Source organism: Scomber scombrus, chromosome 11 (assembly GCF_963691925.1).
Source record: "Scomber scombrus chromosome 11, fScoSco1.1, whole genome shotgun sequence".
NCBI classification, from domain to species: Eukaryota; Metazoa; Chordata; class Actinopteri; order Scombriformes; family Scombridae; genus Scomber; species Scomber scombrus.
In genome coordinates this window covers 11,095,108-11,106,447 of record NC_084980.1, presented here as the reverse complement: position 1 = coordinate 11,106,447, position 11,340 = coordinate 11,095,108, and the positions used below count along the sequence as shown (strand labels likewise).

Below are 11,340 nucleotides of genomic sequence, written 5' to 3'. Positions count from 1 at the left end.
TTTTAATAATGTTGCCATACACATAAAATTGAAAAACTTAAGAACTCATTAACACAAAGAAGAAGAAAACATTAATAGTATATTTATCTTTTTTTATGACATGGATGAGTTGTTGACTAAAAGAATAATATCCAGATAACGCTCAAAAAGCCCAATGGTAAATCAAGAAGCAGAGTTACATCCTTTGACTTTGTGTTTATCATCAATAAATGCTTAAATATGTAGCATTTTTATTCTTTCCTTTTTTCTCTTGTGATATTGTAAATTTGCCTCTTGAAATACCAGTGTGAGGTAAGTCCGGGTGGACCAGCGAATCAGGGCCCGTCCTCATTAAACTCGTGACAGATAGTGTGACGTTTTGGCATTGAAGATCCTCCTAGTGCAGTTTTTCCACAAGATCCTCATCCATTACAATATCGTCTCACATCATTCACAACAGCAGGTACTCAAGAATGAACATCCCTTTCTTCCATCTATGTCCTATCAGCTGTAATGGCATGAAGTTTCTTTTTTTGACATCTGAACAGATGACAGAGGTATTTTCATGTAAATACATATAGAAAAAAACATTTAGGCGCTAACAGTGAAAGCAATACTTAAATGTTCAAAAGAACCTTGAATTACATAATGTAAAAAGAATGAAAACCATCTCAATTCAGCAGAGATTTAAAACAACAATTGAACATGCAAAAAAACAGAATTGGCCTCAATATATACACATTTCAACACAAGGGATCAATACCCCCAGAAACAGCATAGAATGTTGTAAACTGGTATTTAACTGGCGGTGTTTATAAACCCTCTGGTCACCAACTATATTCATTAAGCTCATTATTATCATCTTGAATTGTCTTTCACACTGGAACCCAGCTGCATTTACGTACGTGTCAGCCTGCCGTTTCTTCAGTCAAACTCATATTCAAAAAGACAAGTGAAAATTACTTTGGGGGATCTTTTAAAAAAGATACAAGACGAATGTTTGTGATGCCTGTAAGACTCATTTCATATTTCATAGGTGTCCCAAATTCATACGGAATAACAAGGCAGTTGTCAAAAAGAAGGCGGTTTCTGGTGAACAACATTTACAGAGGTTTGTGTTTACGAAATATCAGACTAAAGCCTTCTGGTGGCTAGTGAGGTATCAGCCCGTTCTCGTGTAGCTGTGGCTTTAAAAAAGAAAAAAAAACTTCTACTTCAGCGACAGTGAGCCCTGTGAATGAATTTAAATGCATTGTTCATTTCTGGTGGTCAAGCAGTCACAAGAGTGCATCCATCTTTCTCTTTACTTTGTGTTCTAATCAGTCCATCTAAAAACCGTCTTTGAGGATGATATGATAACTTTGGTGATTTCTCCTTGGTTTGATTTAATTTCTGTGTCATGTGTGCAGTTCCTTTGCTCCTTCCTCAGTGCCGAGGTAAAAGAGCAGTGAATTCATCATGAGCTAAGAATGTCATCTTCAGCTGCAAGGCCCTGCGGAGACCCTCACTGTGCCTTGTATTCAGTTCGCTGAACAACTGCTGACGCTTCAGACTGTTGAATAACATCCATTATAATAATAATGATACTGTATTTTAATGTTATCAGTCATGTGGATAAAAAGGTCACTGCATCACAAATGGAAAATGAACCAAGTGTGGGAAAAATGTTCTGCGTACAATCTGTGGCAGGACAGTTTTGTCCTTTAAATGTGACTGTAGCAGGGTGCTGCTGCCCTCTACATGAAACTGCGGCGTCTTTAGTCACTGTGGCATGTGGGTGGTGACATGACTGGCTATGGTGGCCATATCGGAGCGCAGCATGAGGAGCTCATTTCTGGCCTGAGACCTGGCACCAGCGCGACAGGGCTGGCAACAAGACAGATCCAGCCTGGCACTGGGTCCTCTTCTCTGGAGGCTCATGTGGAGACAGAGAGCTCATTTCATGAGGGGGAATAGAGCGGTACAGTACAGTACATATGACGGCCAGCTGGCACTGCAGTTTGATAACCACACAGATGGATAGTGATGAGTCAAGAGGTTTCCTGTGGGTCCTTGTCGTCACTAATACCAGACGGAGACCTCGTCCATCAGGGGGCTACTGTCCTGGGACATACGGCCAGCTGATCGAACTTCCGGAGAGCTGCATGTCACGGATCAGCGTCTCGATGGGTGTCTTTCCTACCAGGCGCATGAAAAAGAGCTGTGAGATGAGGCTGGCGGGAACGGCGCGCAGGGCGGGGAGGCGCAGGAGCAGGCGGCCAAAGCGCTGAGGCTGACTCGGGTACTGCATCCTTTCGTACTCTGTCAGAGCCACCTGAGCCTTCTCCTGCAGAGACTCCACGTGGACCGGGTCTGTTAGGCCACAGGCATCTGAGAGGGAGGAGGAGGGAGTTACTTAATAGTGTGGGCAGGTTATATAAAGAGTCGTGATGAGCCTAGAGGAGAGTTGAAATCCCTGCATATAATGTGATAAAAAGCCCCCAAGGGGAACACATACAAAATAGTGCCATCACCTTTACACTCTGTGAAAAACATATAATTTAAACCCCATAACCCCCCAACCCCCACCCCCCAGAAAAAAAAGGAAAAAAAGAACAATTTGAATAATTCAAGAGGTGGCACACACAATACACAATTTGTTTACGGTAGCTACTTAAACAAGTCTTAAAATGCACAATGCTGCGTAATGATCAATGACAGCCCTAATTATTCAGCACATGTTCTGTAGAGCATTACTGCATTTTCATTGATAAGCCAGGAGATGGTGCCATAATGAATGCATTCACAGATAAATGTGGCAAACTTTGCTACAGCTGTCCTGTCACTTGAAGCCCATTTTAAAACATATTTAACCATCAAAAACGGTTTAAACAGTCCCGTAAAGTGCCTTAAGACTCAGTTATCTATCAAACGGGGCCATCTGGGGCATCTAGGTGATCTATTTGTCTGGCGAATAACAAATATTTATTCTACTGCACTACACACACTTTTGTGTATTACTGTGTATATATCTATGTGTATTTATGAATGTGTGTATGTATGGACTGTGAGCTGCGATATATCTGAATTTCCCCAATGAGATTAATAAAGTATCAATCTATCTATCTATCTATCTAAATATCTATCTATCTATCTATCTATCCATCTATCTATCTATCTATCTATCTTTCTAAATAATAACATTCACAGCATCCCCATTTAATACAAATGCCTCCACTAATGTACATAAATGGTTGCCTAGGATGGCTGTGTTGTGCAATATGAATAAAAAGGACATTCACCTGGCGAGAACAGAGCGATGGCCTTGAGACAGCTATACTCAGCCGAGTCCACCTGCAGTCTGGTCAGCTTATCCACCTGGTCCTGGAACACCCGCACCTGGTCCATGAAGGACACCACGCGCTCAGCAGACATGGGCGAGGAGTGGAAGCCGGCTGCGGCCAACAGGGGAGCCATGTGGAGCGGCAAGGCCGACTGGGCTGCATTGAGGATGAACAACTCGCTCCAGCTCAGCCTCAGGAGGGCCACCTGTTGTTTTTTTGAGAGTGTTAATCAGATAGCATTTCATTGTCATCATTCATGTTTAATGTGCCCTGTATTCATTGTCTATCTATGTTTTGATGTGCACATGTTTTTTCAGTTTATTTGTCTGTTTCTCACTTTTCCAACAATATCTTCTGATAACAAGAGAAAAAAAACTGTTTTACTTTCATGCACTGTGCAGCACATCAAACCAAACTGATTTGACTGATTATATGAGATTTAATCTGCTCACCTGGTCTGACACAGGCAGCTCAGGGAAATAAGGGATGTTCCTGGCCCACTCCACAGTGCTGAAGAGTAGCCGCGCAGCCAGTTCACAGATGTTATCAATGCCCATGGCATTATCTGGACCAGCCTGCTGGTTGTACTGGTGCCCATACCGACTGCTGGGGTACGGCTCAGCTCTCAGCAGCTGGGAAATGAGCTCTGACACTGGCTGACCTCCACCACTTCCTCCATTGTTGTTGTTGTTATAAAACTCCACGCCTCCAAGGCCGCTGGCACCACCTATAGGTGTGATGGAGGGGCTGAGGCTAGGCTGAGGTGGGATGCGACCGCGTTGAACTGCTGTAGTTTGGTTGGGGGACAAAGGGGAGGAGAGGAGAGGAGAGAAGAGAGGAGAGAGGAAGTGGATAAAAGACAGAAAGGAGAGGTGGAGATTAGTGAGGAGATTAGAGCGAGGGAGTAGAGAAGATAAAAAGAGGAGGAAATTGTGAAGGACAAGGGGAGGCAAAGGAGGGGATTTGGAGAAGAGAAAAAGTTAAAACTGAGTTCAGCCATCGGTGTATGTCAGATTAGAAACCGACAGGCTTGACCCGATTAGGAAGCTATTCTTCAAGATTAAAAGGAAGCACAATTGAGCCCAGACGGATTCTTCAACAAGAGCGTGAAACTGAGGAAATGTATTCTTATGCACATCAGGCTAGATGAAGGTTATCTGGGAAACAAAGACATGGGAACATAATATTATTTTCCATTCAAATGGCTTTTTTTGTTTCTGAAATATTGGCTCTGGAGGAGAATTATAACATGCCAACGCAGTAACCACTTTAAATCTTCCAAGAAGGAGATTGCTTCTGCATTCAGATATACCCTGTGAGCGTGAAAACATTGACGTAGGTAAAGAACCGTAGCCGTGACAGACAGCATTACTGCAAAAAGCGAAACTGCAGCCAGACCACTGATGAGGCTTTCGTTTGGGGTTATGGATTCATGTGGAAACCATCTGTCCTGGCTCATGTGTCTTTGAGCAAGGCACTGCATCCCGAGCAGCCACAGGAATGCTGCTCTGTAGCTGACCCTGACCTCTGACCTCCCTGTGTAGGCGGTCAAGAGAAAACAATTTCTCTGCAGGGAGCTATAATGTGTCTCATTAGCATGCTTTATGTGGAAAAAATAACTCAGACACATCCGATACTCATCAGATACTATATTCAGACGTCTTTAAACTACATCGAACTTGTAGCAAAATCACAAAAACTAAAGGTTAAATATTTTTATAAGAATGAGCAACAGAAAACAAATTTGGGAGTATTAGAGAAACCCATCATAAATATATAAATGCTTCTAATTTTTCTATGACAAATTATCCCATACAGTATCTATATATGCACACTTATATACATTGTTGTGCATGGTATATTGAATGATGCCTCACTTGGGCTTCACCACTTAAGGTGAAATCCCATATTGGATTTTTCCTGATTGAGCCAACAAGGCAGAAGGTTTCTGTAGCTTCAACCAGAGGCTTAAGGCTCAGGGACGCAGGTGTCTTAGCACTGTATCCCTCTCAGTCACTCTTACGCAGGCACTAGATTAAGCCACTTAGTATATGGCATTGAGCTGACACGGATGGCTTGCTTTGCCATGATAGGGCCTCGACAGCCATGTGTGGCATTTTCTCTTTTCTGTGGAGCTCATGGAGAAGATAATGCCAATGAAAAAATTAGCTATTTAACTATTAAGTTTTTCTAAGAGCAGCTGATGGAAATACAAATATCAGTCCACAATCACAGTGTCTCCTGTCCTTCTGGTGCGATTAGATTGTGGATTTATAGGTCAGGAAAGAAAGATACCTTCTTTGCGCATGCCCACGCGAAAACATTTCTTCAGGCGACAGTACTGGCACTGGTTCCGGTGGTGTTGGTCTATCTGACACTCTCTATTTGACCTGAAAATGCAAACAAAACATTATGGAACCATTTGTGATTGATCAGTTACTATTGCACCAACTTTTGACTTTGAATTTTGGACATAATCATTCTGTACTCTTGCAATAATAGTCTGATTCACTGTAGCTGTCAGACCGCGTGTTCTGCTTTCCCCTCAACAAGTGGCTTTCTGGTTTCTATTCACAGATTACAAGCGTCTACTGTCTGATACTGACACTTCCTGTATATGAGTCTCATGAACATGAATTAATCCTGCACATTAATACTACATCAAGATACTACATTTACTATTTTGGGCATTGCTATAGGCAATGTTACCACATTTAGATAGCAGATTATGTTAATGAGGTTAAATGATTCATGGTTATTTCAAATAACATATCTCAATTGTTCTTATGTGTGCTTTATAACTTAATATTTAATTCTGGTTTAGGAATATCATAATTATGGAACTAAAACATTGCATGTGGTGAATAATTTAGATTAAAAATTAGACATGACAATTTATTTCTATGGTGAATGACAAATAATTAATCAATTGTCATAATACTTGCTTGTTAATTACTGTCTATCAACTAATCGATGAATCTGATTAAACTCTTCAAACATTACTTCTTACTCATTTCTCACACCAGTAGTGTGGTTAAACAAAGATTTGGAAAAACTACAATTAATCCAGAATACAATCACATGACTCACTCTGAAGTGTAACAAAAGAGCTAACATCATCAGAAGGAACATAACCTGAGGTTGGTCATTGGTGAGAAATAGGATTGTTATTTCCCTGCTCTATTTTATAAGAAATATTTCATTTCATCCATGTCTAAAATGTCGTGTATTATCATTTTTCACGACTAGTAACGGCCAAAATCGGAATACTTGACATGCATCAAGAAGTTGTTTCTCACTTCCTGTCTCAAAAATGAATGCAAGGCAGCGTACTGTTGCGTACAGAGGAATGAAAATCAGGAATGGTTGCCATCTGACGTTACACATTTCACAAGTAAAGCTCTTTTTAAAAAGAGTTTAAAGAAATACCTAATGTCACAGAATACCAGCCCTCTCCAGTTAGAGCATGTTTTGCTACAGAATATTTAATGACTGTTTAAATATAGTGTGGGTACTGGTTATCATTGTTGTTGTTATTAGGAGTGTTATTGTTGATTCATTGAATTCATTCATTGAATTACATTCACTGGAGATGGGAGGTTTGTCTCTTTTTAATCACTTGATTTATTATGAGTCACTCGTTAATAAGAATCGGATTTTTGAGTCACTTGAGTCACAAGTCAGTCACCCAGATCCTTCATTCTGGTCACTGTTCATTCACAAGTGGGTGAATAAACACTTGTCTACAGATTGCAGCCTATGAATCTGGACTAAAACAAATAAATAAATCTCATGAAATATTTCTCTCTCATTCTGTCCATGAAACATACCTTGAATTTCCACAACGTAAATAATGAACCTGCTCTAACACAACCGTTGAAGCAGGTACATAAACATGAGTATGAATTTGACATGAATGTGTTGTACACCATGCCGTAGCCTACATAACCCCACTAAATACATGACTATTTACAATATAAATAAATCATTTTAGACTAAATATTTGTAATAAAAAATAACTGGAATAACTGTATTGATTATTATCGACCTCACGTGGCGGTGGTGATTTGCAATTTTTATAACATATTTTGTAACACCATTCCTTATGAGCCTTTTGTTAAGCTTTTCGTCTTTCATCTTTTCAGCCTTGGCCCTTTTACGATATACATAACAACATAGCAAATAGCTAGGCAGAAATTCCGGCAATTGGCTGGACTAAAATCAAGGCTCAAAAACTGACATCCATAGAAAAGTCCAGTCTTACCATGAACTGGAGCATCTGCTGATTAATTCTATTCATATGAATATATGAATTTATGTTATGTTATGATCCACTACAGTTAGGCATGATATAAATAAATCCCTGTTTCTATTATATAGCCCCCATTTTGGCTGTACACACCTGGAAGAGACCTGCTCTCTACAGTGTCCTCCTCTAGTTTAAAATGATTTTATTGTTTCTGTTTATAAAATGTCTGTCAGTCCCATCTATAATCAGAACGGCATCCATAGCAAAACAGTCTGTTAATCACGGCCTGTTGAATTTCATGACTGATCAATCAAAATCGACTAGTATTTAACTACTAAATCGGTGTGAAACTTGTGGGTGAATGGTATTATAACTTGTGCAGCCTGCATAAGTAAAGTCAGAATCAGTACTGAGTTTTTAAACTAGCGTTAAAGTGGTTGCTTTTCTCACAAGGCTGAGTTAACCCTTGAACAGGCAGTAGTGGAAAATGAGATGTAAAAAACATAATTTGATGTAACTTGTTATCCCATTTGACCTATTTTTAATATATTTTAGATTTTGTGAGTTGTATCTCCACCAGAATACGTTGCCCAATTCAATTCAATTCAACCTATCCAGTACTCCCAATCCAAGGCACATACTATTTAACCTTAACCTTAACCAATCATGCTCCTAACAGGTCGTTAAAGAGTCTTTATCTCCTGGTGCACATCGCCTATTTAAGGGTTAATACAATAATTAACTCCATACATCTCCACAAGAGAGTTGCAGGATATCAACATGCTGTCTAGACTAGAAAAGTGTGCACAAGCCAGCAGGGAGGAGTCAGTGAAGGAGTGAGTTGAGAGGAGGTCCCTCACTCCCAACTCACTAAAAGAATCGTTCGGTTGTGACGATTCTTCCGCGAAGTCTCACCTGCAGGTGTAGCTCAGGTTACGTCTGACGCTCCTCTTGAAGAAGCTCTTGCAGCCCTCACAGGTGAACACGCCGTAATGCTTCCCGCTGGACTTATCACCGCACACCACGCAGTCCACCACGCAGGCTTTGTCGTCATCACCGGCCTCCATGTCGCTGCCCCCCGCCTGGGGAGAACCGTCTTCCTCCTCCCCCCTCAGGTAGCCCTTGTCCCCTAGCCCGTTGGTGCCCCCGTTGGGATCTCCCCAGCCCCCACTCACCATGGCCATTGCTTGGTAACCAAACCACCGAAGAAAATGGGACAGGCAGCCAAGATTACTGGTTGCTGTCAAGGTAACATAAATAAAGACTATATATGTATAAAAGAGTCCTGATAATGTGCTCCCCCCCCCCCCTTCCCTCACCTGAAGACAATTAGTATTTTCTGCTTGCTTGTGCTTTCATTTGTTAAATAAGTCCTGATATATAACTGAGAGAAAAAAATAATCCTCAGGCTTAACAAACAGATGTCAATGAGAAAAAATTAGGTTACAAGCTTTGAAGAGTGGGTTGTTTGGCAGAAACAACAACAGCCGTTCAGTCTCCTCCCACTCCACTATGACCTGGAAACAGTCTCAGTGTGGCAACTTTTAGTCTTGCATGTCTGTGTACTTCAGGGCGCCTTTTTTCTTCTGTCTTCTCTTTTCCAGCTCACACACACACACACACGCTCAGTGTTGTTTTCCTCCTCTCTTTCGGACCGATTCCTGAGATGATGAGTCTGTGTTTTTTTTAAAGAGGAGCCTGGTCGCAGTTTCACGCTGCAGCCAGGGAACCTTTCACAGGAAACAATGAGTAAAACACACAGTTCACATTTTCCAAAAGAGACCAACAAAAACAAGATGTAAGAGTACTTGCAGATGACTTGAGGTGAAAACTGTCTACTGCACAGCCCCACATAGTCTTGTTCTCTTTTTCACTCTCACACACACTCCCAGCTCTGTCTCTGTAGCAACAGTAATGGCTGAAAAAGGACCTCACTGTAGCTCGCCTTAGCACATGCCTGGAGAGGCTCTGACCACCCCTCTTAAAGTACCCCTAACACTGAATTTGTCCTTGATCATGCTAATTATTCTTCACATATGTCAGCAGCCTACATGAATATCCACCTCTAAATGTTGCTAGAAATGATATCAAGCTTACCTCAGGGTGAACGTTAATGTGTTGTTGTGTCTATGTCTTCCCTCATTCAGAAGGCGTGCTGGAAAACAAATCCTTTCCTCGCTCTAGATCTTCCTTCCATCCAGCGAGGCTGAGAGCACCAACACAGCTCTCCTATTCTGCTGTAATCCTCTCAGCGGCAGCATTGTGACCCACAATGAAGACATTCCAGATCACCGCAAGAAAAACAACTTGACGGCCCCCACAACAACATCACTTCTCATGTGGTCGTGGGCTTGTTCCTCAAGGCAACGCCGGCTGCGGCAGCTGCAGCAGCAGCGGCAGTAGCAGCAAACAAGGCGACGTGGACTTGCCTGATCTGACTTACAAAATACACAGTCTCTGTTAGAGTAGATCCTCCACACGAGGAAGTGCTATCGACCCTGCCTGCTGTAGCACGAGTGCTCGGTTGTGACAGTGTCTCTCTGTGCTGTTTCCTTCCAAAGAAGAGGAAAAAATGAAGAAAGCAGGAGAGCGTCCGTCTGCTCAGCCCTCCATAGTTCCTGTGGTTGCTCTCCAGGCACTCATGCAGGCTTCTCCTTCCAGCCTTTTGTCAGTGCTTGCCCACCAAGAACTAATGACTTGCGGCCTAGCCCTATGTGCTTCCTTTCGTCCGTGTGTGTGTGTGTGTGTGTGTGTGTGTGAATCCTTTCCCTATGGCTGAGGCAAAAAGGAGGTGGGGGTGGGGGTGCTCCTCTTCACCCCCTCTCTCTTTCTCTGTCTCTCTGTGTCTCTCTCTCTCTCTCTGTCTCTCTCTCTCTCTCTCTCTCTCTCTCTCTCTCTCTCTCTGTCTCTCTCTCTCTCTCTCTCTCTCTCTCAAATCAAATTATGGCCACAGCGAGAGACAGGCTGGATTTTTTTCCTTGCCTCCTTTTCCTCTTGTGTGTCTGTTTTCCTCCAACCAATTTGTGTGTGTGTGTGTTTGAGAGAGAGAGAGATCAAGCAAAGCAAGCGAGAGAGGGAGGGAGCAGGAGTGTGTGAAGAGGGGGAGGGGGCAGTCTATGTGTGTGTGTGCTCCAAGGGATTTGACACTGCTATTCAAGCCCTGCGGTTACCATGGTGCCGGCTGCCTTATATGGCCATTGGAGTCAAAGAGCAAAGAGAGTGGGCTGTGTGGGGCAGCATGCACACACACACACACACACACACACACACACACACACATGCAAACACACACAGGAAGAATGTGGAGGATCTCTCTCCTCAGAGATGCAGAGAGCATGACCCCAAGGCCTCAAAAACCAACCCGACACTACCAGATTACCCTGCAGCCCTGCAACAAAAACAAGCAAGCCGATCTCCTGCCTGCCCTTTGTCTTTCAGAGAGCAATCAAAATATTGCATCTGAAAGTTTTACACTATTTAAGAGGCCGAGTGAAACAGCAGCAACGTGAATGTTATTTCTCATGAAGAAACTGTATCTTGCCTCGCTTGAAGAACATGCTTTGATCCTGCGTACGTGTCGAGAACGGCTTATTGTGCTGGAAATAAAGGTGACCATTTTGTGGTCATTGCTCATTTCTCAAAGACCCTCTGTCTGAGCGCTTTGTGGAGCGCACAGTGATTTGTGTTCGAGGTCGCCCCAGGAGGTCAAACTGACTTTCACACTCCTGCCGTGCTTAAGCTGTGGGGTCAAATGCAGATAAAGGGGAGGAGGAGAGGGTGCAGAACAAC

The 11,340-nt window shown here is 42.5% G+C and overlaps 1 protein-coding gene across 3 annotated transcripts; it reads right to left on the bottom strand.

The window, feature by feature from the left end:
- Nucleotides 1-10: 10 nt before the first annotated feature.
- Nucleotides 11-10,546, bottom strand: nr2f6a (nuclear receptor subfamily 2, group F, member 6a). Of its 3 annotated transcripts, XR_009926973.1 has the most exons (7): nt 9,649-10,546; nt 8,467-9,281; nt 5,598-5,692; nt 3,755-4,089; nt 3,261-3,507; nt 1,826-2,349; nt 11-1,768 (listed from the first exon to the last, which is right to left on the bottom strand). XR_009926973.1 is itself a non-coding variant. In XM_062429417.1 (6 exons), exons 2-6 carry the CDS (start codon nt 8,733-8,735, stop codon nt 2,075-2,077), a joined length of 1,221 nt encoding a protein of 406 aa, XP_062285401.1. In that variant the 5' UTR covers nt 8,736-9,281; nt 9,649-10,546; the 3' UTR covers nt 11-2,074. The 3 variants fall into 3 exon arrangements, 2 of the variants coding, with proteins under 2 accessions (XP_062285401.1, XP_062285402.1); XM_062429417.1 differs by having other exon boundaries at nt 11-2,349; XM_062429418.1 differs by having other exon boundaries at nt 11-2,349; nt 3,755-4,086.
- Nucleotides 10,547-11,340: the final 794 nt, after the last annotated feature.